General features: G+C 40.8%; 3 protein-coding genes across 17 annotated transcripts in view; 2 read left to right on the top strand and 1 right to left on the bottom strand.

Annotated features, from left to right (window-relative positions):
* Positions 1-21,775: 21,775 nt before the first annotated feature.
* On the top strand, positions 21,776-23,776 carry LOC129731560 (probable aminopeptidase NPEPL1). 2 transcript variants are annotated; one of them, XM_055691655.1, is made up of 3 exons: positions 21,776-21,907; positions 21,965-22,691; positions 22,755-23,776. In XM_055691655.1, exons 2-3 carry the CDS (start codon positions 22,035-22,037, stop codon positions 23,697-23,699), a joined length of 1,602 nt encoding a protein of 533 aa, XP_055547630.1. In that variant the 5' UTR covers positions 21,776-21,907; positions 21,965-22,034; the 3' UTR covers positions 23,700-23,776. The 2 variants fall into 2 exon arrangements, with proteins under 2 accessions (XP_055547630.1, XP_055547629.1); XM_055691654.1 differs by having other exon boundaries at positions 21,828-22,691.
* LOC129731561 (ankyrin repeat domain-containing protein 49) lies at positions 23,767-24,888 on the bottom strand. Its single transcript, XM_055691656.1, has 2 exons — positions 24,368-24,888; positions 23,767-24,312 (listed from the first exon to the last, which is right to left on the bottom strand). The coding sequence occupies exons 1-2, from the start codon at positions 24,549-24,551 to the stop codon at positions 23,801-23,803; spliced, it is 696 nt and encodes a 231-aa protein (XP_055547631.1). The 5' UTR covers positions 24,552-24,888; the 3' UTR covers positions 23,767-23,800.
* Positions 24,889-26,788: 1,900 nt separating this feature from the next.
* The window catches only part of LOC129733255 (kinesin-like protein KIF21A), an 88,789-nt gene continuing 87,811 nt past the window's right edge, over positions 26,789-27,766 (top strand). For 8 of the 14 annotated variants that reach the window (XM_055694968.1, XM_055694970.1, XM_055694969.1 and 5 more), the window contains exon 1: positions 26,815-27,643. The gene's annotated coding sequence lies outside the window, so the exon portion shown is untranslated. Of the gene's footprint in view, positions 27,644-27,766 lie in introns of all 14 variants that reach the window. The other 6 variants (XM_055694964.1, XM_055694963.1, XM_055694962.1 and 3 more) reach the window with 6 other exon arrangements.

Raw genomic sequence — 27,766 nt, 5'->3', positions numbered from 1 at the left:
CTCTCCCAACGCAGAAATCAATGAAACTTTTTTAAACTTAACTAAGATCCTAAGCTACTTAAAAAACATTATCTCATTGAAGCAGGATGATATTTGTGGTCATGAGAGCATATGCGAGAAAGCATAGGTTTTCCCACATTTTCAATACATGGCCCACCCCATCGTAAACTACAAAACTCTCCCAACGCAGAAATCAATGAAACTTTTTTTAAACTTAACTAAGATCCTAAGCTACTCAAAAAACATTATCTCATTGAAGCAGGATGAGATTTGTGGTCATGAGAGCATATGCGAGAATACATAGGTTTTCCCACATTTTCAATACATGGCCCACCCCATCGTAAACTACAAAACTCTCCCAACGCAGAAATCAATGAAACTTTTTTTAAACTTAACTAAGATCCTAAGCTACTCAAAAAACATTATCTCATTGAAGCAGGATGAGATTTGTGGTCATGAGAGCATATAAGCGGATATATAGGTTTTTCCCACATTTTTCATACATGGCCCACCCCATCGTAAATTACGAAACTCTCCCAACGCAGAAATCTATGAAACTTTTTTTGAGCTTAACTAAGATCCTAAGCTACTTAAAAAACATTATCTCATTGAAGCAGGATGATATTTGTGGTCATGAGAGCATATTCGAGAATACATAGGTTTTCCCACATTTTCAATACATGGCCCACCCCATCGTAAATTACAAAACTCTCCCAACGCAGAAATCAATGAAACTTTTTTAAAACTTAACTAAGATCCTAAGCTACTCAAAAAACATTACCTCATTGAAGCAGGATGATATTTGTGGTCATGAGAGCATATGTGAGAATACATAGGTTTTCCCACATTTTCAATACATGGCCCACCCCATCGTAAACTACAAAACTCTCCCAACGCAGAAATCAATGAAACTTTTTTTAAACTTAACTAAGATCCTAAGCTACTCAAAAAACATTACCTCATTGAAGCAGGATGATATTTGTGGTCATGAGAGCATATATGCGGATATATAGGTTTTTCCACATTTTTCATACATGGCCCACCCCATCGTAAATTACAAAACTCTCCCAACGCAGAAATCAATGAAACTTCTTTTAAACTTAACTAAGATCCTAAGCTACTCAAAAACCATTACCTCATTGAAGCAGGATGATATTTGTGGTCATGAGAGCATATATGCGGATATATAGGTTTTTCCACATTTTTCATACATGGCCCACCCCATCGTAAATTACAAAACTCTCCCAACGCAGAAATCAATGAAACTTTTTTTAAACTTAACTAAGATCCTAAGCTACTCAAAAAACATTACCTCATTGAAGCAGGATGATATTTGTGGTCATGAATGCATATATGCGGATATATAGGTTTTTCCACATTTTTCATACATGGCCCACCCCATCGTAAATTACAAAACTCTCCCAACGCAGAAATCAATGAAACTTTTTTTAAACTTAACTAAGATCCTAAGCTACTCAAAAAACATTACCTCATTGAAGCAGGATGATATTTGTGGTCATGAGAGCATATAAGCGGATATATAGGTTTTTCCCACATTTTTCATACATGGCCCACCCCATCGTAAATTACAAAACTCTCCCAACGCAGAAATCTATGAAACTTTTTTTGAACTTAACTAAGATCCTAAGCTACTCAAAAAATCACAGGAAGGTTGTGTGCAAAGCCACGACCGCAAGGTTGAAGTAGAATACTTTTACAAGAAAGATAACCCGGCTGCTTGCGTGCTAGTAAATAAATGTTGACCGCTCATTGGCAGTATTGAAAATTCTGTGCAAACGAAGTTGAAGTACTACTCAATTTCAGTTTGCACATATAAATACGACCCCACTGAATAGGAAAAGTACAAAGTCTTTGCGGCGCAAACAAGTTTCAACAGTCAGTGTATATGTACATGTGAATTCAAATTAAGATAATTAACTTTTGGTTAAAGCTCAGAACAAGAAAATATTAAATCTTCAATTCATTTGTTTGGTTGTCCTAAAAAGGACAGTTTGTTGTTGAATTTAAAATCGGATATGACGCTGATTGCATCTCTGTGTTACGCCGATAGCGGGAGTTATGGTAAACTCGCGTATGACGAAGGCATCGTATTACCTGTTTTATTGAATGGGAAAAAGAGAAATATTGTAAAACTTTGTAAACATTTAACTCAAACAATATTACCAAATCGTAGTCAGGCACTCTGATAACAAAGTTGAAGGCTGTTTTCATTCTGAAAATCAGACAGCCAGCAGAAGTTTTGATTGCCAAAATCCAAAATGCTTGTGTAGTTGCCAAAACAAGGCAGAGCTTCACCGGAGGAAGGCCGAAACCCTCAACCGGCAAAGATGCTCCGATAGCAGGTAAATAGTGGTTTCATATTCAGGAACGGCGTCGAGGTTAAGGATTCATGAGTAGGCAGATGTCCGTGGAGAACTGTTTCCAACTTTAATGTCAGAACAAAGCAGAGCTTCACTGGAGGAAGGCCGAGACCCCCAACCGGCAAAGATACTTCGACAGCGGTAATTGTGGTGAGTTTTCGTATGACGAAGGCATCGTATTATGTATCTGTTTCATTGGATGGGAGAAAGCGGAAAATTATAAAATTTTGTAAACATTTAACTCAAACAATATTACCAAATCGTAGTCAGGCACTCTGATAACAAAGTTGAAGGCTGTTTTCATACTGAAAATCAGACAGCCAGCAGAAGTTTTGATTGCCAAAATCCAGAATGCTTGTGTAGTTGCCAAAACAAGCAGAGCTTTACCGGAGGAAGGCCGAAACCCTCAACCGGCGAAGATGCTCCGATAGCAGGTAAATAGTGGTTTCACATTCAGGAACGGCGTCGAGGTTAAGGATTCATGAGTAGGCAGATGTCCGTGGAGAACTGTTTCCAACTTTAATGCCAGAACAAAGCAGAGCTTCACTGGAGGAAGGCCGAGACCCTCAACCGGCAAAGAAACTTCGACAGCGGTAATTGTGGTGAGTTTTCGTATGACGAAGGCATCGTATTATGTATCTGTTTCATTGGATGGGAGAAAGCGGAAAATTATAAAATTTTGTAAACATTTAACTCAAACAATATTACCAAATCGTAGTCAGGCACTCTGATAACAAAGTTGAAGGCTGTTTTCATACTGAAAATCAGACAGCCAGCAGAAGTTTTGATTGCCAAAATCCAGAATGCTTGTGTAGTTGCCAAAACAAGGCAGAGCTTCACCGGAGGAAGGCCGAAACCCTCAACCGGCGAAGATGCTCCGATAGCAGGTAAATAGTGGTTTCACATTCAGGAACGGCGTCGAGGTTAAGGATTCATGAGTAGGCAGATGTCCGTGGAGAACTGTTTCCAACTTTAATGCCAGAACAAAGCAGAGCTTCACTGGAGGAAGGCCGAAACCCGCAACCGGCAAAGATGCCCTGACAGCGAAAATATGTGCTTTTTGATGTATACTTCACACGGGCTGCGGTGTCTGTTTCGGCCACTTTATAGGTGGAACAAATCTATTTGGCAGGATGGCGACCTCACTTGGGTATCGGTTCTGGAATAAGAAAATAAAATTCAAAATCGTTAACTATTAATTTGCTTCATGTTATGAATAAACTTACCAGGTGCTGTGAGTATGGACAATGTCGGTCGGTGGTACGAAAAGTACGAACAGTATCTTCTACACTCAGCACGGATATTCCGGCTGAACGTTAGATCGAGGCATGATCCTCCGAGTGTGGTCGCTTGAGTTCGGTCTGAGACTAAGTCCAGTTAGAGAAACTTCTTCATGAAGTCGATGATTTCCATATTCTCTGGCTTTGCAACATCGATGTTGAAGTCATCGGTGACGATGATCGGCATTGTGCATCGTGTATACACCATTAAATTCCGCACCAAGAAGTATTTCTTCTGTGCGGTGGTTGTGCTTGGTGATAGGTACATGGAAATCAAGAGCGTGCGGGTACTCATCACATTAACTTCAGCAGCACAAACGTCACCGTACTCATCCGCCGGCGATCCAAACTGCGGATCCCGACTATCACTAAACTTTTGGATCATATGGGGAGCCGCTACTGTACTTGCTTCATTCTTCTGGTAAATGGCCACACCCGCAGCTCTGTAATTAGGCCGTTTCGATTGAGAGATGCAGGTATATCCTTCTATTTCAGCTGTATTTTCGTCATCCTGCCACGTTTCACTGAGCGCTAAGAGATCTCCGGTCATCAGCACATGATCGGTAGCGATATCTAGTGCATGGGCAGCTAAGCTTTGAACGTTTGCTGACATCAGTACAACGCCTGCGGTTTTATTGGCAACAAACTCCACCAATTCATCCGCAATTGTGCGCAGGCGATGATTGGACAACCGCTGCAACTCGGTTCGAAGCGACAACATCTTTTCCGTATTGCATCCCCTGGCATGGTAAAATTTGGAATCGTCCTTGGCACTTGTCAAGAATAACCCATCGATGGACGATACTCGCGAGAGGGCAACATAGACCAATTGTTGTTCCTGCCTTTTATCGTAGTGAAATACGATTTGAGGATAGGTTCCTCCCTGGGACTTATGCACCGTAAGAGCGCATCCACTAACAACTGGGAATTGAGCCCTTTTACATTTTACACCAACGACATCGACTTTCAGGTTTATGTTGGCGGATCTTTTCTTGATTGGTGTCCAGTTTGGCTGCAAGATACCTGGCTTAGATTGAAGTAGAGGCCTGGATTTCACTCTTAGCATCGCGCCAATCGCATCGCTCTCGAACTGGAACCACAATCGGAAAATCTGCTGTTCCGGGTCGTCCTCGTTCCGTTCCACGTACATCAGTACACTTATCGCTCCATTGACGATGCCATCCTCGACATCGATGTTCGTAGTGACAATGTATGGCATTCCGATGATGAGACGCAACAGATACGGAAAACCACCGGCAGCAACAACGCTCATTTTATGCAGCTGGTTTCTAGCACTTGCAAGCTGTTCGTCTCTCCGATACCCGCTTAATACATCTTCTGCGACACAGTCTTCGCCTTCTCTATCCTGTAGGACTGCCTTATTGTACCGGTCCACATCGATGTTTTGGTGAAAGATCCTCACGGCGTTGGGCACATTCTCCTTACACCATTGAGCTGAGCGGAAGCGGCCTTCGATGAGCTTCTTCTCGTCATCTGACAATCGTTCGCCATTCCCGATCTTCGTCAGAGCAGAAGAGAATTGTTCGTCACTTTGCCGCATTACTCGAACGAGGGAATAAAACTGCAGCGATTGCCAGAGCACAGCTCCGTGCATTGAATTTGCGGGACGACGGAAAATATTTGTGGCGTTCACTGGTGGAAGCTGGCGAAGGTCACCAACCAATATGATGTCTATTCCACCGAAGGCATCGTCGTATCCACCGGTAATGTCTTGTAGTCGGGAATGCATCGAGTTCAACACATGTGCACCAATCATGCTGACCTCGTCGACAATGATGGCCCGAACGTTCGCAAAAGCATTCCTGTACAACTGCAACTTCTGGAAGCTAAGCTTTTCGTTGTGCCTGCGTGACATGGTTAAGCTGAATGTAGAATGGACTGTTGTTCCACCAATCGCAACGGCAGCTTTTCCAGTCGAAGCACACGCAACGTACGCGTTGTTTTGCGTATTATGTGCTTGACTGAACCGATTGTACGTTTCCATCATGAGACGCAGTGTAAATGTTTTGCCGCTTCCAGCTGGACCAGTGAGGAAAAATTTGTAGCGGTTTCCGGGAGTCATCGAAGCAGTGCAAACTCTGAATTACATGCAAAATCAGAGCTCGCTGCTCGGGATTCGTAGCTCGCACCATTTCGCAGTAAGCTTGTTTGCTCATCACATTGTCTCGCTGCTTGACAACTGCAGTTAACGCATGGATCGGCAAGCTTTGGATGTCATCATCATTCGGCTGCATAACGTTCGCACGAACACGTTCGTCATTCATCTCAGTTGCGGCATCCTGCTCCTGATCTGCGCTTGAAATACACGTACGCAGATACTCTTCAACCGTATGCTCAAGGTTTAACTCACAGTCGTATTCCTTTCGCTTCCTCATCAACGCTGGTTCGTGCTGATTAAACAACTCCAGAAATTTGTTGCAATCAAGTACATCACACACCTCGTTGCGAAACGGAAGAAACAAAAGAACCATCTCTCGCTTGTAGTCGACCAGTTCCGTCATGGAATACGCGCGCCAGCGCAGTACGCGGGCAGTGGCTCGGCGGCTATACGTATTTGCTGTTTTCTGCACTTTCGAGTAGCACGATGCAAAATCAGCAAGACAGACATCATCCAATCCCACGCGTGCCTCATACTTCTGAATGATGTTCGTTGTCCAGATGTCGACGGAATCATCGGCAATGCCTTCTTCGTCCATCCGCTTAGTGCGTTTCCTGACTTTAGTTCTCTCTTGAGGCCACATAGTCGGAATGAACTCCACATACCTGCTAGCTTCGGACATTGGCTGGCGAAGAAGATACCAGGCAGCTTCCTGAGCAGACATCTCAACGGAATTTAGCATTTTGATACTGACCTTCTTGAGCAGTGACTGATAGTCCAAATCAGGGAATTCTTCCTGCAGTTTTACAAGATCACGGTGTAGACTACTTATACCACGATTGGTCTTGTTCACATACTCGACGACGTAGGCAGCACAAGAGTACTCGTCAAGGATGAACTGGAGATCCATGTTCGACTGGAGGACGCTGGCGATCCACAGGTTGAACGTGTTTGTCCACAACTCCGTCATTGATCGTTTGACCAGAACGGTGGGCCGACTTATCGATGAGCGGATGACATCGAGGTAGCAATCATACGAACATTTGCAGTCGTCCAGAAATTGGTGGAACGTATCAAAACTTTTGGTCTCCAGAACACCGTGAATCTCGCTGGCTCGTTTCCTTAGCTGGTTACGGCATCTATCGTCAGAAAGTGGCAACAGAACTCTTGTAACATCCATGGGCCAGTAAGGGATGTTGAAACGGCAACTTTTCTCGCCCCGTTTGAAGCAGGTGAAAGTGTGCTTATGCACCTGGTTCGCATATTGAACAGGCAAATCAACTGCTTCAACCGAACATAGACTATCTATGAGTTGAACAGTAGCGGGCATGTTCTCCGATACCGCCTCCTTTGGATCCATGTCCAACCACAGAAGAATATGTGCGTGGGGGCTGCCGCGGTGTTGAAACTCTATTCTTTTGAAATATTCCACAACGCGAAACTGTCCGAACGGGCTATATCTTGACGACTGCAGTAGCTGCATGATGACATCAACCAGCTTTTTGAAGTAAACGCAGCAAGTCACCGGATCCTGGTTTACAAGAGTCGCTCATTGTAGTGCCGTTAGATGCTGCATGATATCAGTTAAATCGACTCTGTTGTCTCCACCTGACGATAACTTCTGCAACGTTCGCAACAAATGGGGCCACTTTGTTTCGCTTGCACTCAAGGTGAGGGACATCGTCGGCTTGCCCAGCTGCCGGATCAAAGCGAACAAATCGTGCTTGCGTTGCTGCCAGTACTGCACCGAATTCGGGATCGACTTCAAAAATGACAAGTTCCGGTCGATGCACTGCTCCAGGAACTGCCTATCATTCAACATGGCGCGCGTAATGTTTGCTGTTGCCATACACCGAAAGGTGCATTGAAGACCGTCACTAACTCGCATACGTAGTATCTTCATGGCAACATACAGTACATGTTTCGGCGCCGCTGCTCGTCGATCACGGCGGCGCAGTTCGCTGGTGGCTACCATAAACGGTGTCACTCGCACTTCTGGGTTGAAGGTTCTCGGGTGCCCCAGGTAAATGTCTGGAAATGACAGCTCCTCAGCGTGCTCATCAAAAATAATTGACAATGGCACTCTGTTTTGGCCCGGAGCTATCTCTAGACATTTATCCTCGTTCCAGAGAAGAGTTTGCTGCTGCCCTATCAGCAACTCGACGTCATTGTCACCTCCAACCGTCTCGATAGCGTCAGCAGCGCCAGGTGCTGGAAGATCAGAATCAACGGCACGCAAATTATCCTCGTTGTACGTGATTCCGTACCGACGATACAGGGGAGTATCCTGCAAGTACTGCAACCAGACCTTGACAGTCTGCTTTTTCACAAATCCAGACAAGTAACTGGACTTATGAATTATGTTCTTCTTTATGGAAACATTGATTGCCCTGTCGTCGTCCAGATGGCGCGGGAGATCCTTGACCATCTGATCAACATCCACGGGTACATTAATAACTTGACCGATGATTCCGTAACTACCTGTGATATACATTCAATGTTAGAAACGACGCAAACCAAGATAATATGAATAATGCAGTTTACCTGCGGCAAAACGCAGACGCCGAATTTGCATGAACGGCAATCGAGGCGAAATCAAGCGTTCCGTGATCGGATCCAAAGCTGGAAGAGGTGGGTTTGATGGGTATTCCGGAAAGCGGAAACCGTTGATGATAGCCAGCGAAGGGACCTTGCCACTTCTCAGGCTTGTGCGGCATGTAGTGCATGCCAACAATTCACCAATGTTGGTATTGGTGCTGGCCAACACCTCGCCTTCACCGGTGCTGATCGGTTTAAGGTCGTTCATGAACCACAACCTGTCACAGACGCTACAAGGGAAACCAAACGGATTGTTCAAGAATCGCTTGGTAAACTTCTTGTAGCTCCATCCAAGTTGGGTTCAAATGTCTCTGGAAAGTAAGACATTGATTAAAAAATTTATTTTGAGATTCACATGTTTCATTTACCCTGGCTTGAATGCTCAGGAGGCGGAGTATCCACTATCATTTCATCATCGGTGTTTGCTTTATAAGGGACGACATCATCGCCGATAGGATGATACTCCGTCAGATCAGCCTCCGCTGCCACGGCATGATCCGTACTAGTTCGGAAAGCACCCTCAATCAAAGCTGCACCGCCATTACCCTCGGTCGCGGATGGATACATGTTACGGGAACCACTGAAGCTATCTCCAGAAACCACACGTACCGGAGGAAATACTATAACACGCAATATTATCGACAGGGATGTTATTTTGACAGATTTCCAAATTTGCTAATCATTCAGTGGTAGGACTTAAGACCTCACCTTTAGAATGAGAACTTTGTGACATTGTTAAAACTTCAGAAAAGATATAAGCATAAATGTTTCTCTATTTTGAAAATGCTTATGCATATGCAAAAATGTGCATATATTTCGGAACAATTGGAATCGCGTTAGAAACTAAAATTTTTAAAACTTTAAACTTTAACTTTGGAGTTTAAAAATTTTATACTACAAACAAAAACAAAAATAATAACACCCTTTCCCCTTTCCTAGGAAAATACAACAAACCCAATCAACAATATCTCTGTCATCATATATATTATTTCGTAATGTCGCTAACGGTCGGTATTATACTGCATCTGGGCCTTTTTTCCCCAAGAGATTAAAAAGCCTATGAATAAGAAAACTTGTAGAAATATGTAGCGTTCTTGTGTAACAGTCATTACAAATCAAACAATTTTATTGTTATATCCTATCGCCATAGTAAGAGCGTTATGGTGCGGAACGCGGTTTTTCTAATGTGAGGAATAATGTCACAAATGGGAAAATATATGAAAACGCAACGCTTCTCCCTTGCTATGTCATCGACCTTAGTAGGGTAAACACTCCTATAATAGAGATAATATCAATAGTGGTTGCACTGTAATGAAATTAACGATATTAAGGCAAATTAACCGATTACAGTATGTTCATTTGGTGTTTACTATGAATATGAGCTCAAAATGACGTCTTTATTTGGTAAATCACTCAGCAAAATACTTTTAAACCAATTGATTCGTTGTGGCTAACCACTTTCAACATATATATTTTGAAAGTTCTCATCATCATGGAATATTCTCATCATCATGAAGTGTTTTCATCATGATCATCATAATCACGCACACGCACACCATGCGTACATAGGGCTTGCACGCATGCATCATACATACATACATCATGCACATATACGCCTTGCACACACACACGTCAGGCACACATACACCATGGACAACTCGAAATTTTGCATTTTGGAAGGCAAACGATGCCGAATATTGTAAATTTTCCTCCCACGACACCCCGTTTTTTAGGGGTTTCAAACGATCCAGAGTTATAAGTAGTAGTGCTACAACACAAATTGAAATTTCTCAAACAGTTCGTAGATAATGAAAATTACGTTTTAACTTGTATACCGTGCTCATAATATTCGCATAATATACCCAAACATGTTAAATGATGATTGGGAAATCTTAGTTTAGTTTTCTTGAAAATTAAATTCTCGACGCTAATTTTCAAACGCATTTTTCTCGAAACTATGCGTTTCTAGTTGTGCCACGAAACGATAATATATTTGATACAATATAACAGACCTAAATTCAACACATCGACTAAGAAAAAATGCAATCAGAACTTTTCGTGCTCTTTTATGCAGATATGACATTTAGATGAGGACTTATGGTATATCATGTGCGGAACCTTTTAGGCACAGTTCAGACCTTTTGATTCAGTAAACTGTTGTACCTTTTATAAATCTTTGTTTATGCAACGAAAATGATGAGAATTAAAAGTTAGAATTATTTTGCCTTTTATTACATCTCTTAGGAGAGTTCAAAAGTTATGCTTATATTGCATGCACGACAATATATAAATTTCATCATTTCCGCAGTATTATATCCAAGGTAAATTAGACATGAGAGCATACGGAATAAATAAATGGTTCGATTTCTCCTACCTCTAGTAGAAGGCCCTTCTCAAGCGTCCCAACCAGAGGTTGGACACGTGTTACCTCTGGCTGCTTTTACATTGACCTCCGTACTGGTACTTGGTTTCTTCGATGCACTTCCCCCATGCTGGTCCTTCGCGCGTTTCCGAGTATCACGCTTGTATTTGGCGTTCATATATTTAGACATAGCACTGAATACACTTCCGATGGATTTCTCAATAAATGCAAAAAATGCACTCGTAGTCTCTTACCCGAGAATAATAAAACACTTCCAAGAAATGTTGCACTAGTAAAAAGACAATTTCCACGTGTTGTAATGTGCTGGAGCACGAAATCTATGTCTGTGATAGGGAACCTTCACGTTCACGAGGCATGACTGGAGAAACGCGTCTAATAATGCGGTAAAATTTTTAATGTCTTTTTGTGCAAATTATTGTACTCAGACAAAAACCTGTTTTGAATTGGATGAATTTTTAGTGAATAAAAGTTAACCGTTTGTTATTCAAAGTTGGTCATGCTGATCGCAGCCTTTGCGCTGCCCCTACAGTGGGGGGATTACTAAATAAAGTAAAAATTGGACAACTACAACAGAATTTGATTGCATCCCGCACAGAATGTCTGCTTGTGTTGATGCCAGAAAATTATTAACCTTCAATTATTTTTTATTTGCCTTGAAAAAAGCATTTTGCGGTTCAAAATCGGTTGCTAATTACAACCTTTGAGCTGCCCTAACATTGGGGGAATTAAGATACACGGACAACATGCACTGTGGAAGCTATTTCACATTCAGTAAATTGGACGGGTGCGACAGATTTAAGTTGCTAGCATCCAACACAGAATGCTTGCTTGCGTTGACAAAAATTATTAACTTTCAATGACTTGTTTATTTGCCTTCAAAAAGGCATTTTGATTTCCAAAATTGGATTTCCTGATGACAATCTTCATGCTGCCCCAACACGGGGGGAATAATGGCTGTCTGGCGACACACGCTGAGAAAAACCGCGCTGCTCCTGAGACGTGGTGACCAACCACAGGGCTAGTGCTACTGCTAAGGAAGGACGACTGCTGTTGTCGCTGTCTGATGCTACGCTATGCATAGCCATGCCACAGTTGTGGCCGCTATACGCTGGCCTAACTGCTGAGCAACTGCAACACTATCCGTAGCCATGCCACAGTTGTGGCCGCCATTGGTATCCACTGTAACTGCATCTGCTGGCCCTGCTGCTATCGATGGTGAGATCCGCTGGAACTGCTACGCCTATCCACAGCCACGCCACAGTTGTGGCCGCTTTCCGCTATCGATGGTACCCACTGCTCGCTCCCGCTGCTGCTAAGGGAGGACTGCTGTCGTCGCTGTTCAGAACTGTTATGAGCGGCTCCGGCTGAAACAGGCTCTTATATAGGGATGAAAATAGGAATGAATTATTTTTTGTACGTGGTGGATCGACATAACTTGAAAAATATGTGTGACTTCATTCCGGCTCAGAGCGATCATTTGATAAGCTCCACCTCTTTTTTCAGTTTCTAAAGTTTTTCCTCTGTTTCGTAGCACGGATGCACAAAAATGATTTCTTGTCGAGCCGGACCGATAGCACTCTCATTGAAGCAACAAAATAACATGTTTTGTGTCGTGTTGTGCAGCTTGGTTGAAGAAAATGTTCCCGTCCCCATGTCGCATGTAAGCAGATTATTGCGTTCAGTAGACAGTAGATAGTGTATCCAGCGAATAAACACCGATGGTGCTCTCACACACGCAACGGTTATAACCCGTATCTTATTGCGGTTTGTAACATCAAGCGATTTCGTTTGCTCGCTGTTGCGTGTTGCATCATGTTGCAACTTGGCAGCTGGGAGACGACGAAATTCTGCTTACGCTGATTGATTGAATCGACTTCATATTAGTTCTGCATAGTCGAACTAACTGCTTTTGTAAATGCGTACTAACAGGGCAGTTTATTATTCAATGTCGGTTAAGCTGATCGCAGCCTTTACGCTGCCCCTACAGTGGGGGGTTTACTAAATAAAGTGAAAATTAGACAACTACAACAGAATTTGATTGCATCCCGCACAGAATGTCTGCTTGTGTTGATGCCAGAAAATTATTAACCTTCAATTATTTTTTTATTTGCCTTCAAAAAAGCATTTTGCTGTTCAAAATCGGTTGCTAATTACAACCTTTGAGCTGCCATAACATTGGGGGAATTAAGATACACGGACAACATGCACTGTGGAAGCTATTTCACACTCAGTAAATTAGACGGGTGCGACAAATTTAAATTGCTAGGATGCAACACAGAATGCTTGCTTGCGTTGATAAAAATTATTAACTTTCAATGACTTGTTTATTTGCCTCCAAAAAGGCATTTTGATTTCCGAAACTAGATTTCCTGATGACAATCATCATGCTGCCCCAACACGGGGGGAATAATGGCTGTCTGGCGACACACGCTGAGAAAAACCGCGCTGCTCCTGAGACGTGGTGACCAACCACAGGGCTAGTGCTGCTGCTGAGGAAGGACGACTGCCGTTGTCGCTGTCTGATGCTACGCTATGCATAGCCATGCCACAGTTGTGGCCGCTATACGCTGGCCTAACTACTGAGCAACTGCAACACTATCCGTAGCCATGCCACAGTTGTGGCCGCCATTGGTATCCACTGTAACTGCATCTGCTGGCTCTGCTGCTATCGATGGTGAGATCCGCTGGAACTGCTACGCCTATCCACAGCCATGCCACAGTTGTGGCCGCTTTCCGCTATCGATGGTACCCACTGCTCGCTCCCGCTGCTGCTAAGGGAGGACTGCTGTCGTCGCTGTTCAGAACTGTTATGAGCGGCTCCGGCTGAAACAGGCTCTTATATAGGCCAAATAGCATGTTTTCAATTGCAAGGTATATGATTCTGTCGACCGTGCTTTGGAAGCAAGCATATAACGACCAATCAGGGGTCGAAATTTTCGTTTTGACAAGGCTTGACTATTTTCAATAGTACAATAGTGTGAATAATAAAATTACAATTATCTTATTTTGGGAAGAATCTTAGAAGATTTTCCAATCTATTGCTGCAAGAACGAAGGAAATCCATCGAATACTAACCGATTTATTAGCATTTGAAATTGGACATATTTTTCACTTTTTTCGGTTTTAGATTTTCATTTCACATCCCTATGTAGCCGAACTTCCTGAGAGAAGTATTCTACTTCAAAACATTATCTCATTTAAGCAGGATGATATTTGTGGTCATGAGAGCATATTCGAGAATACATAGGTTTTCCCACATTTTCAATACATGGCCCACCCCATCGTAAATTACAAAACTCTCCCAACGCAGACATCAATGAAACTTTTTTAAAACTTAACTAAGATCCTAAGCTACTCAAAAAACATTACCTCATTGAAGCAGGATGATATTTGTGGTCATGAGAGCATATGCGAGAATACATAGGTTTTCCCACATTTTCAATACATGGCCCACCCCATCGTAAACTACAAAACTCTCCCAACGCAGAAATCAATGAAACTTTTTTTAAACTTAACTAAGATCCTAAGCTACTCAAAAAACATTACCTCATTGAAGCAGGATGATATTTGTGGTCATGAGAGCATATATGCGGATATATAGGTTTTTCCACATTTTTCATACATGGCCCACCCCATCGTAAATTACAAAACTCTCCCAACGCAGAAATCAATGAAACTTTTTTAAACTTAACTAAGATCCTAAGCTACTAAAAAAACATTATCTCGTTGAAGCAGGATGATATTTGTGGTCATGAGAGCATATGCGAGAAAGCATAGGTTTTCCCACATTTTTCATACATGGCCCACTCCATCGTAAATTACAAAACTCTCCCAACGCAGAAATCAATGAAACTTTTTTAAAACTTTACTAAGATCCTAAGCTACTCAAAAAACATTACCTCATTGAAGCAGGATGATGTTTGTGGTCATGAGAGCATATGCGAGAATACATAGGTTTTCCCACATTTTCAATACATGGCCCACCCCATCGTAAACTACAAAACTCTTCCAACGCAGAAATCAATGAAACTTTTTTTAAATTTAACTAAGATCCTAAGATACTCAAAAAACATTATCTCATTGAAGCAGGATGAGATTTGTGGTCATGAGAGCATATGCGAGAATACATAGGTTTTCCCACATTTTCAATACATTGCCCACCCCATCGTAAACTACAAAACTCTCCCAACGCAGAAATCAATGAAACTTTTTTTAAACTTAACTAAGATCCTAAGCTACTCAAAAAACATTATCTCATTGAAGCAGGATGATATTTGTGGTCATGAGAGCATATGCGAGAAAGCATAGGTTTTCCCACATTTTTAATACATGGCCCACCCCATCGTAAATTACAAAACTCTCCCAACGCAGAAATCTATGAAACTTTTTTAAAACTTAACTAAGAGCCTAAGCTACTCCAAAAACATTACCTCATTGAAGCAGGATGATATTTGTGGTCATGAGAGCATATGCGAGAATACATAGGTTTTCCCACATTTTTCATACATGGCCCACAAAATCGAAAATTGCAAAAATCTCCCAACGCAGAATTTAATCAAATTATTTAAAAAAATAACTACGGTCCCAAGCTACTTAAAAAACATGACCTCATTGAAGCAGGATGATATTTGTGGTCATGAGAGCATAAACGAGAATACATAGGATTTCCCACATTTTCAATACATGGTCCACCCCATCGTAAACTACAAAACTCTCCCAACGCAGAAATCAATGAAACTTTTTTTGAACTTAACTAAGATCCTAAGCTACTCAAAAAACATTATCTCATTGAAGCAGGATGATATTTGTGGTCATGAGAGCATATGCGAGAAAGCATGGGTTTTCCCACATTTTCAATACATGGCCCACCCCATCGTAAACTACAAAACTCTCCCAACGCAAAAATCAATGAAACTTTTTTAAAACTTAACTAAGATCCTAAGCTACTCAAAAAAACATTACCTCATGAAGCAGGATGATATTTGTGGTCGTGAGAGCATATGCGAGAATACATAGGTTTTCCCACATTTTTAATACATGGCCCATCCCATCGTAAATTACAAAACTCTCCCAACTCAGAAATCAATAAAAGGATAGGCAAAATTTTGATGAAATTTAAAATGCTGTAGCTTTGCCAAATGTTATTCAATTTTAATATTCAACACCATTGAACTGAAAACTTTTGAAGTTTCCTTTTCTGACCTCAGATCTGGTCTAGGTCACCGGATGTAGGAAATATTTCTGAGTTCCGGTAGGCATGTCAAACCTGCTAATTTTTGGATGGATTTGGTAATGGGTTACCTGATAAAAATGCTTATTTGCATCATTGGCATAGATGACAAAATCGTTTCTGAAGCGAATGGTTCATCAAGATCTGGAATCGGCCAAGAACTCATCGAGAAATGGCTATTTTTCATTCGGAAGTCCTCAGAGGAATCTTTAGTAGGAGACATTTACGTTTTTGCACCAAATATAGCGTTTTACACCTCTATCTTCAGGATTTTTTATCAGGAATCATTTAAAAGACATATCTGAATATAGGCTGCATTTGGCACTTCCGGAACGACCTGGAGGCCCCGAAGGAACCCGTAGTGGGAGGATTTACATTTCTGCATCAAAATTTAGCATGCGACACCTCTATCTTCAGGATTTTTTATCAGGTATCTTCCAAAAGACATATTTCTGAATATTGGCTGTATTGGGTAGTCCCTAAACGATCCGGATACCTTGGAGGAATTTCAGGATTTTTTATCAAGAATGTTCCTAGAGACATATTTTTGAAGATATGCTTTAATGTCGTCTAACGCAAACCTGTCCCATCGTGCAAAAAAATTTGGAAGAACATGGAACAAGTATCGGGAGAACGGCCCTGTACTGACCACTCAAGTCACTGTTCTTATTGAATGTATTAAAGAGTTTATTAAGAAAATCGTTGGACCTCTAAAGTGGATTCAATAGTATTAACAAAACGTATTTCGAATAACTTTTGGAAAACAGAAAATAACATCATATAAAACATAGATTCTAATATTTTGTTGGACCGCAATTTGCTGCAAGTACTACTTAGATTCGTCGAGGAATAGAATCATACAACTTTCGGATGGCCTCAATTGGTATGTTGTACCATTCATTTATCAGTAGAGATTCGAGTTTTTTTCAGCGACGGCGGAGGAGAAAATATGTTTCGGATGCGTGCCTCCAACGTGGACTGGTTCGATCATGTTCAAGTCTGGCGACTGTGCTGGCCATGTCAGGTCCTCGTCTTGTTCTTCATACCACGATTTTATGAGGCCAGCCGTGTGAACTGGAGCATTGTCATCTTGAAAAAAACTTTCACCATTCGGGAATAATGTTTGCATCATTGTGAGAACCTGATGAAAATAATAATTTCACAATACTGTTCATGAATCACAAGACTGTCATGACTCACTTGATCACCAAGAACTTGCTCATAATCTTCCCAAGCAGCAAAATTTGTTTCGATAATGAACTTTGTGCATCACAGCAACAAATTCTTATGCGAAATTAAGTTGCAGTTACATCTCAGTTTCATATACAATGACAAAAAAAGCGCAGGAGGTGGAGCCAATTGTAACATTTTCGTTGTTTCAACACAAGTTTCAAGAATGAAACCGCAATGTGTATGAACTTATGCATGGAATTTGATAACAACATGGTAAATGCTGCATTGCAAGTTCATGGCTCAGTTTTAAATATTGGTTCCCTTATCATGCCAATGCAATGGTCATTACCAGTTTTTAATTTTGCTTCTTCAATTCATTAGTACCTTAGCGTGATAATGAAATTCAAGCAATTTATCATATTTCGTTTAGAGACCCACACTTTTTGGACGACTTCTAGTCCAAGCACCCAAAAGTTACGACGCAGTAAATAACCTCATCTCAAAAACAAATATAAGGCGAACGATCGAGCAAAAGTTGCTGTTACATGGCTTCAGAACATGACAGCAACTTTCAGAAGTATTTTTGTGTGTTTGTTTTTTGTATCTCGCAAGCATCACGTTGGCAACCTATATGCTCCACCCACTAGATCTATTCAGTGAAGGTTAGGTTTTCAAGTGCCGTTTATACGTTTCAACAACAAATCTAACCTCGCGAATTACGTTGTTGGTGTGAAGATTTTTGAAGCAGCGATGCAACTTTAGTTGTTGCTTGTTTCTTTACAATTTCATCGTAGTAACAAAAAATGTTTATTAAAACCTCGGAATTTCATTAGTGCAACAAATGATCACAATTTATTTTTTTAATATGTTTCAATTGTTGCTTGGGTTTGGCAGTAATCTTCCCTTTCATTGTGATTATTGATCCAACTGATCCATATTTTATTTATTTATTTATTAACATATGTAATTGCGGGGCTAGTGCTACGATCCTACTGACACTAACAGTCTCTCCCGAGTCAAGACTCGAACCTACGACGACTGGCTTGTTAGGCCAGCATCGTACCTCGAGACCAGCTGGGGAGGCACCCCAAATCATAACCGAACCTCCGCATGTTTAATAGTAGGAAGAAGGCAGTTAGGGTTATAAACACTTCTCGCGGTGTTCTCCATATGTAAACTCGTCCTGTGGTAGGAAACAGACTATAGGATAATTCATCTGACCAAACAACTTGCCTCCATTGGTCGTCACTCCAAAGTTTGTGCTCTTTGCACCAACTCAAACGATTCGATGCATTATGCTGCGATATAAGGGGTTTCGCTATTGCAGCTCGGGCATAGAGATTCTGACCATGGAGTTCTCTTTGGATCGTTGAAATGGAAATTGGTTCTTTTAATGTTCGTTCAGGGTGGCTGTCACCTTAGTTGCACTAATTCTTCGATTATTGGTTACTGTTTGTTTCAAACTTCTTCGATCCCTGTCCTTTAATTTGGTTTCACGTCCACATGCACTTTTATCTGCTGCTATCTTACCGTTTAAATATTCAGCCATAATTCTACGAACCGTAGATGCTGACACACCGACCAACTTTGCAGTTTCTGCAATGGAAGCTCCAGCTTCACGTGCACCGACAATTCGGCCCCGTTCGAATTCTGACAAGACTGAAGACATATCTCATGCGTTCAGTCTTCTACGCTGTTCAAGTTGTTTATGACGTAATACACATCGATCTCTACCATGGATCGGGGGCTACTCATTTTTTCGCGAGTAAAGTAAACGATGTTGGTAGATTACACATTCATTTTCTAAATGACGAGTAAGAGCCATGGATCGGGTATCACTCGTTTTTTCACGAGTAAAACACACGCTGTTTAAAGACTGCACAATAACTTGCAAAGGGACAACCGAGAACCATGGATCGGGTGTTACTCGTTTTTTCACGAGTAAAGCACAAGCTGTTTGGATACTGCACATCAATTTGTAAAGGGACGACTGAGAGCCAAAAATCGGGTGCCATTCGTTTTTTTTACAAGTGAAACAAACGCTGCTGGAAGACTGCACATTAATTTTAAGAGACGAGTAAGAGCGGTTCGGATCGCACAACACACTTCATTGTCTCGTGCTGGAAATCTCTTACTCGTATGAGATCTAGAAATGCATTTCTGCGTTGGGAGAGTTTTGTAATTTACGATGGGGTGGGCCATGTATTGAAAATGTGGGAAAACCTATGTATTCCTTCAATGAGGTAATGTTTTTTGAGTAGCTTAGAATCTTAGTTAAGTTCAAAAAAAGTTTCATTGGGAGAGTTTTGTAATTTACGATGGGGTGGACCATGTATTGAAAATGTGGGAAAACCTATGTATTCTCGTTTATGCTCTCATGACCACAAACATCATCCTGCTTCAATGAGGTCATGTTTTTTAAGTAGCTTAGGACCGTAGTTATTTTTCAAAATAATTTGATTAAATTCTGCGTTGGGAGATTTTTGCAATTTTCGATTTTGTGGCCCATGTATGAAAAATGTGGGAAAACCCATGTATTCTCGCATATGCTCTCATGACCACAAATATCATCCTGCGTCAATGAGATAATGTTTTTTGAGTAGCTTAGGATCTTGGTTAAATTTGAAAAAAGTTTCATTGATTTCTGCGTTGGGAGAGTTTTGTAATTTACGATGGGGTGGACCATGTATTGAAAATGTGGGAAAACCTATGTATTTTCGCATATGCTCTCATGACCACAAATATCATCCTGCTTCAATGAGATAATGTTTTTTGAGTAGCTTAGGACCGTAGTTATTTTTTGAAAATAATTTGATTAAATTCTGCGTTGGGAGATTTTTGCAATTTTCGATTTTTTGGGCCATGTATTAAAAATGTGGAAAAACCTATATATCCGCCTATATGGCCACAAATATCATACTCCTTCAATGAATCGATGTTTTTTGAGAAGCTTAGGATCGTAGTTAACTTTTTAAAACAATGTGACCAAATTCTGCGTTGGAAGATTTTTGCTAATTTTTGATAAGGTGTGCCGTCGCTTCGCTAAATTTGGTGAGAAGCGGTAAAAAAACTGTGAGTTGCTGATGACGTACAAACAAGAATTACTTCAAATGGGCCGTTGAGAGCAAAAGTGGTATATGTGCCATTAAGCAAATTTTTCAGGAGATGCGATAAACGAAAGCACCCAAATTAATGATAAATATGCTTCACTACAAAAGATACTTTTAGAACGAAATATTACAGATTAGATTTAATGTTGAACAAACATGCGAAGTATTCGATGCAAATATCCCAAAAAACAAATTTGTTATGTAACAGAGTATTAAGTTTGAGTTCAGCCGAAATCCGTCTGATAGTAACCCAGTGGCGTAGTGAGACTGGGTGATACCGGGGGCGAAAAATTTTAGTGTCACTCTTCCCCCTTGGGTGTCACCCCAACCAGGTTGCAGTGTTATCATTTTGTCATTAAAAATTGTGAGAGTTAGAACATTCGTTTTCAACTGCACTAAATCTACCCGTTTTCGAAAAATTGGTTGAGATTATACTCTTAGGAGCAAATTTAGCAAATTTATATGATATCGACACGTATCAAAATTTTCCTCATGGGTGTCACCCCCTCGAAGGTGACACTCGGGGCGGACGGCCACGGCCGCCCCCACGACGCTACGCCAGAGTAGTTACCCAAAATTGCTCTGTAAAAAAATGTAGATTGAAAACCGATTCGGCAACCTACCCCCGCTCGCCACAGGTTCAACCGTCTGGTCATTTTTATCAAAAGTTCCCCGCGCGCCTTTGAATTGCCCAGCGGTTTCATCCAAATTGAACCAGCAGTTGTCACATATTTTCACTGGGTTAGAGAGTCAAGTATCATTTTACTCATTAATGTGCTTTTGATACCTTCTGATAGAAATCTGATGATCTGATGATCTGATAATATTCAGCTCCATTATTTGAAAGAAAAATGTAGAATTTAAATGATTTTGCCTAATGCTGTAACCAAACGAGTTTTTTAGTCGTGAACAAATTCTGGACTACTAAACAAACACAATTGAAAAAAAAAAAAAAAGAATTTTGATACTATGAACGTGTATATTTACCATTCTTAACATAAGTACCATAACTAATTGCCCGCCCATTGAATAATTAAGTTGGTGTCCCGCAGTAGATCTGGTTACTGTAGTGTATGCAAGAAATAGAAAATTACTTTTTATTTCCTACGCAAGCATTTTTTTAACCTGGCTACTAAAACTTAAAGCATTATTTTTACCTGGTATCAAGTTTGTTAGTGTTCCTGAGAGAATTTCCATTTCGAATTTTTGGTAGGTGATGAACGGCTTTTTTTGGTAGGTGAATTCACAAAATCGTACCTTACCTACCAAAATTGTTAGTTATAATACCAGTCACTTTTGCGAAAGGCGCTAGTTTAGAAGTGATCTGTATCGGAAATATTTCATTTTGGTCGCTAGAATGAGGTGGGTGAATTCACATAACATAATAAAATACGGATTTTAGCTACCCGATTTCTCCACCTACCAAAATGAAAGATTTCAAAAATTTAGGTAGGTAGGATTTTGGTAGGGGAATTCACACTAGTTCTTTTTCGCATGCAAAAACCAAACAAATATCAGCAACACCGTCAACGCGAATGCCTCTTGCCATTATTTGCCGCCAGGAGTGCGCTTTGTCTTCGAGTTTCAAACGTCAACCGGCGTTGCCTTGCAATTCTTGCTTGCTTCGCAACTAGTATGTAGATAAAGTTCTTTTTATGGTTAAAAAAAGATTTTTCGTTTATCTTTTAAGCCTATTGATTGTTCGCACGTAGTAGTAGGAGGTAAATTGATAATCGAACTCATTACATCACGTCAGCAAAATGAGTCAGCTAAGCTTTCATCGTAAACTGGATCCTTCAGATCCGCAGAAGATGCCCGTGTTAATAATTGGACAACAGCGTCACCTGAGCGAGCTCTCATTCGACCGGATTCGTTGCAAGCTAGAACCTTGTGTGTCGGCAGAAATCTTTCAAAAAGCGGTTTCCCACTTGCGCCCATCGCCGACTAATTCCTGTTCTCTATACCTGGACCAAGCTCGGATTGCGGTTTTACCAACTAAAGCATCCCGACATAACACGGATTCGCGAGCTCATGCACTGACAAAATTAGTTCAGACTCATACAACCGGGCTCAGCGAAACGATAGTTATCGTATGTGAACGAAGCAACGTATTTGCATCTGCTTGCGCCGTAGCCAGAGCTTATCCATTGTACTGTCGTAAGAGTGCTAAGCCGGTAGATACCTACAACTCTGTTCAAAACCCTACACAGCCGAGTAAAATCAGTGTCGAGTTTGTTCTGTTAGGAGATGCCGGAGACGCATCCTTGACGGATGAGGATGTTAAAGTACTGAAATATGCTGCAGACGGGATTCGTTTGACTGCCAAAATCGTAGATGCTCCGTGTAATGAAATGAATGTATCGGGATTCCTGCATGAAGTTGAAGCTGTAGCCAAGGAGTTAAAACTAGTGCCTAAGGTAAAAAATATCGTCTGTGTTTGGAGAATGAAATTTTTATTAATGCACCATTTGTATTTCCAGATTATTCGTGGTGAAGAGCTAAAAATGAAAGGTTTTGGTGGTATTTATGGAGTCGGAAAAGCTGCGGCAGACCCTCCGGCTTTAGCGGTACTGTCATTTAAGCCGGACGGAGCAACTGAAACCGTTGCTTGGGTTGGTAAGGGAATCGTTTTTGACACTGGTGGCCTTAGCATAAAAGGTAAAACGGCTATGCCCGGAATGAAACGAGATTGCGGAGGTGCTGCTGCTATTCTCGGTGCTTTCTACGCTGCTGTAAAAAGTGGTTTCCGGCAGAATTTGCACGCCGTGTTCTGCCTAGCAGAAAATTCCGTCGGACCGAACTCAACTCGCCCGGATGACATACATAAATTATACTCCGGACTTACGGTTGAAATCAACAATACTGATGCGGAAGGTCGCTTGGTTTTATCCGATGGAGTTTGCTATGCTGATCGTGAGTTGAAAGCTAAAGTAATTTTAGATATGGCCACACTGACTGGAGCTCAAGGTATTGCAACAGGAAAGTATCATGGTGCTATTCTCACCAATAGCGAGCGCTGGGAAATCAAGGCGCTCGCGATCGGGCGTCACACAGCTGATCTACTGTCACCAGTTCCATATTGTCCGGAATTACATTTCAGCGAGTTCAATTCAGCTGTAGCGGACATGAAAAACTCAGTTATGGATCGTGGTAATGCTCAGGTTAGTTGTGCTGGACTTTTCATTGGGGCACATCTGGGATTTGAGTATGATGGAGCGTGGCTACATATAGACATGGCTTCTCCGGTCCACAGCGGAGAACGTGCAACTGGATACGGAGTAGCGTTATTATTGGGACTATTTGGTGACCATAGTCATGCCGAAATGTTACAAGACATCGCTGCTAGTAGCACAAACGCAACGATTATGGATTACGGATTAAAACCAGCCAATGAACCGCAGTTGAAAAAAGCTCGAGTTGATTGAAGAAGCACTATGTTGAGTGGCCAATTGTAAGACTACATCGATATACAATTATACAATAAAGCTTGCATACTTTTCGAGTGTTCTATTTTTTCTTTTTAACATTAATCCAGTAATCCTGTTTCTACTGTTAAAGCCGAATGGCCCATTTTAAACAGTGGATAGGAAAGGCCAGTTCGCTTTGCAATATCAGCGGCCGTTTCACCTGAGTTGTTTAATAAATCTATCTTTATCCGTTCGTCCATTAATAATGTCATAAGCGTACTTCTGCAGTTTGACACGCTGGCCGCGATGTGTAATGGTGTTTGTTCTCCTTGCGAAACGGCATTGATATCAGCACCATGCTGTAGCAGTAGTGCGACACATTCTGCACTGTTCCATTTGCATGCCGAATGTAGAGGCGTCCAGCCGAGTTCGGTACGTGCGTTAGGATTAGCACCGTACCTCAAAAGTAATTCGACCATTATCCGATTGTTATTGTAGCAGGCCTTGTGTAGCGAAGTATAACCATCGTCGTCCACGGCTGAGACTACTGACGGCTTTTTACGGAGGACCTCTTCTAAAACCTCCAGTTTATTTTCCCCAGCAGCCCATAATGCTAATCGTTCAAGTGACGCTACAAGAAAATGATCGTCGATAAGTTTATTTCGGTAACAATTTCACATACATACCTTTAGGATCCTTGTCTTCCTCAATAAGATCATCCGGGTCTTCCCAGCCGCTAACAAACATTCCTCTGGGGGTGTTCCGCATTTTCTCCTCCAAATCTTCCAGTGTTTCGATTTCTTCCTGCTTGTCATCTTCTATCGAACGGGCAATCGTTTCCCATTCCTTGCCGGATTTTGGTTTATTCATTCCTTTAAAAATATAATTGTTTCTTTGTTGTTTTTTGTACTGTCCACGGAGACGTTATTTAACAGTGCATGAATTTAGTTAATTTGTCTGTGGCTTTGAGTGAAAAGTTCGCAGAATTTACTGTGCCATCGTAGTATTATTTGGCTGTAGAAAGACTAAAGCACCATATATCGATAAAAACCTAAGTCCGATTTAAAATTCCCTCCCTGAATCATACGAATAAACTATTTCTGTTATCTTGATGCACGCAATTTTTTATTATATAAATGCGATGCAATACGATTTGTGGAAGAAGCATCGACGATGTTGTTATCGTAACGTCAATTTTAATGATTCAATGAAAATTACGGAAGGTGGGAAGCAGCGGAAGCAACAATGAGATCGCTGTCAAATCTCGTATATCAAGCTTCCATGAACGAAAATGTGGGGACGTAGCCCATTCTGATGTTTTTTGGAGGTCGAGAAAACGAAGTGAAGAACATAAAAACGTCGCATGTGACATAACAACTTCAAAATAAATAAATAACAAATGAACCCATCTCATGCAAGATGAAAGAACATAGGTATTAGAGGGCCTGTATATAAAAGCGGCGACATGTCATCCTGGATCTAGGCAATGTGCCTGTAACACTTCGTACTCTCTTTTTCCTCCACGCGAGCTGATCCCAAGGGGATGACAGCATGCTATCTCTTTCTAATGTGAGAATGAAGAGTTATTCCTGCAACCACTTCAAGTTAAATAGAATTTTTGCTGGACTTTTTTAATAGCTGTCAGGGGAACCGCGTCCGTTGAGATGTTGGCGCAGCAAATATATGTGGTTTGACAGCGACAGCATAGTCTTGGTTGATCCACTGAGAGATCATTCTTATTTAAAATTTGACAGTGTCGTCACTCTTATATACAGGCACTCTAAAAGGCATTATCTCATCAAGTTCTTGAGGGACTAAAAAAGTCCCTTTAAAAAGAATCAATCAAATCATCGAGTTCTTAGGGGCCGTTCAATAATTACGTGAGCATATTTTTCCACTTTTTCAATCCCCCCTCTCCCCCTTGTTGTTTTGATACCCCCCTCCCCCCTAGTAAGATCTTACTATATATACTAAATATAGATTTTTATTATAGTTTTATCATCCTGAAGCAAGCACAATACTCCGTTTCCTTTTCTGTCTCTAATTCGAGTTAATCGGCCTTCCGTAATTTTTTTTTTATAATTTTCACCGTCCACACTTTCATGAACATGGTTTTTTGAATAGTTCCATCAACAATGTTTTTCTTACGTAAGATAATCAATTCACCCCCCCCCCCTCCCCTGTAAGATAGCGTAAGAAAATTGCACACCCCCTTGCACACTGCTCGACAAATAATGAACAAAATAAATTTTCTTTTTCTCGGCTTTATCGAGCCCCAAAAAAATCCCATAAGGAACTGTTAAAAAGTTGTTTAAAAAATCAATGCAGCATTTTTCGAGTAGGAACGAGACAAATGCAGGGCTGCGCAGGTACACTGTCTTCAAAAACAACTCAAATAGTGATTTTATTCAGAGTGTGGTACCATTCGAGTAGCTCATTTTGTATCAACTTTTTTGAAAGATTTATTCCTGAGTGTTACGTATGTCTTATGTATGTGATACCACCGGTGGCACGCTACAATGACAGTTCGCCCATGTACCAAATGTCATTGTAGCGGTTTAGAGCGATTTTTATTTCTTCATTATTGAAAATCGAAGGACAATGATATACAATTTTGAATAAAAAATCACGTTTTTCTCAGAAAATTACATTCTTTTAGCTGATATATAGAAATCCAAATCCAAGAATAGCTAAACAACCCAATTTCACTGACGATATAGGTAAATCAAGCTTATGACACAAATTTTGTTACTAAAAACTCAGTAAAATAATTTTAACAACAACTGCTTTTACTAAAAATATCAGATTTTACCGAAAAAGACAACACTGAATTCTATTGAAATATTCGTTTCTACTTTTCTTTCGAATGAAAATTCTACCGACTTTTGTGTTCTAAACCCAGTGTGAAGAACATTTTGATGCAAAAGACATTTAAATATTGGACACGTATTTTGTGAATAACGCTAAATAAAAACCAAACAGTTACAGAGCGCAGCCTGAACCCGGCGATAGCACGCACACTAACGTAAGTTATGCTTTGTTTTCTCTCCCTTCTTATTTGTTTCTATAGCGTTTTATGCTCCGTTGCAGGTGCGGATCTATGCGTTCATTGTCGGCTGCGGCCATACTCGATGCTGGTCTGGTCAGTCAACAGAAAACATTCACGCTTGATGGTTCGGGTTTCGTTAACGTGTGTGTTATTTCACGTTCCTTTCGATTTAATTTTTTATAGATAAAAATTGATTTCCGTTCTAAGTGGTTAGTAATTTCATATATTCACGCCCAATTATTGTTTCGATCGCAGAGCTGTATTTGATATCAAACTACGGTCCATTTGGCGTGTGCAATTATTTTCGATTTGCATTTTTTGGAGAACACTTTTGTGCGCAACTGAAAGAAGTAAGCGAAATCGCGAAGAAAACCAGTTTCGTTTGTTTGCGGCTGTGAATGGAGGATGCAGAAAAAGAAAATGGAAACATGCGAAAATCGATTGCTCTGATCATGTTGTGGTGTTGTGTTTTGGAAACTGCAGTTTGAAGTTATACGTAATTTTCGTTTTTTCTAGTGTAAACGTTGATACTGCTCCAATAGGTTGCAATCCAAATCGGCCTTGGTCAACATTCTCTATGCGGCGATTTGATTCACCAAGTGTCTGCAAAGTAAATCGGAGAAAATCTAATGTTGATGTGCTCTAGTCATTCGAGAAACTTTTAGCAGCTATCTTATTCTAGTTGGAGTTACGTTTAGTTTACCGTTCAGCCGAGTGTTTCTATAAGTGAGTTTTTCTCTAATTAATCAGGTGTTATTATCGTTCAATTTTCTGGAAATATCGTAAGTGTTCTTAAAGTGGCAATGAATTAATTTCTCATTTTGTGTGAACTGCTTTAGAATTGCAACACATTTAGTGTGAACTTATTGAAACTCAAGTACGAGCAACACAGGAAAAGAATACCAAATTTCAGGTAGGTGTTGGTGTTATTATTCACATTAGACGCTCATTTGCATAACAACTTACGTAGGCTTATTGTGCTAAGGTGCCGACAAACTTCAGCTCGTTAGTAAAATAAATGATTTTGTCTCGTTTT

This window comes from Wyeomyia smithii, chromosome 3 (genome assembly GCF_029784165.1).
Source record: "Wyeomyia smithii strain HCP4-BCI-WySm-NY-G18 chromosome 3, ASM2978416v1, whole genome shotgun sequence".
Lineage (NCBI taxonomy): Eukaryota > Metazoa > Arthropoda > Insecta > Diptera > Culicidae > Wyeomyia > Wyeomyia smithii.
The sequence above is the reverse complement of the archived record's forward strand: the minus strand, read 5'-3'. Positions and strand labels throughout refer to the sequence as shown.

Excerpts from the sequence above, each read along its gene's own strand:
- LOC129731560 (XM_055691655.1), top strand. The coding sequence starts at position 22,035 with ATGAGTCAGCTAAGCTTTCATCGTAAACTGGATCCTTCAGATCCGCAG. Across the intron at positions 22,692-22,754 it reads AGTTAAAACTAGTGCCTAAG|ATTATTCGTGGTGAAGAGCT; the intron begins GTAAAAAATATC and ends TTGTATTTCCAG.
- LOC129731561 (XM_055691656.1), bottom strand. The coding sequence starts at position 24,551 with ATGAATAAACCAAAATCCGGCAAGGAATGGGAAACGATTGCCCGTTCG. Across the intron at positions 24,313-24,367 it reads GGAAGACAAGGATCCTAAAG|CGTCACTTGAACGATTAGCA; the intron begins GTATGTATGTGA and ends ATTTTCTTGTAG.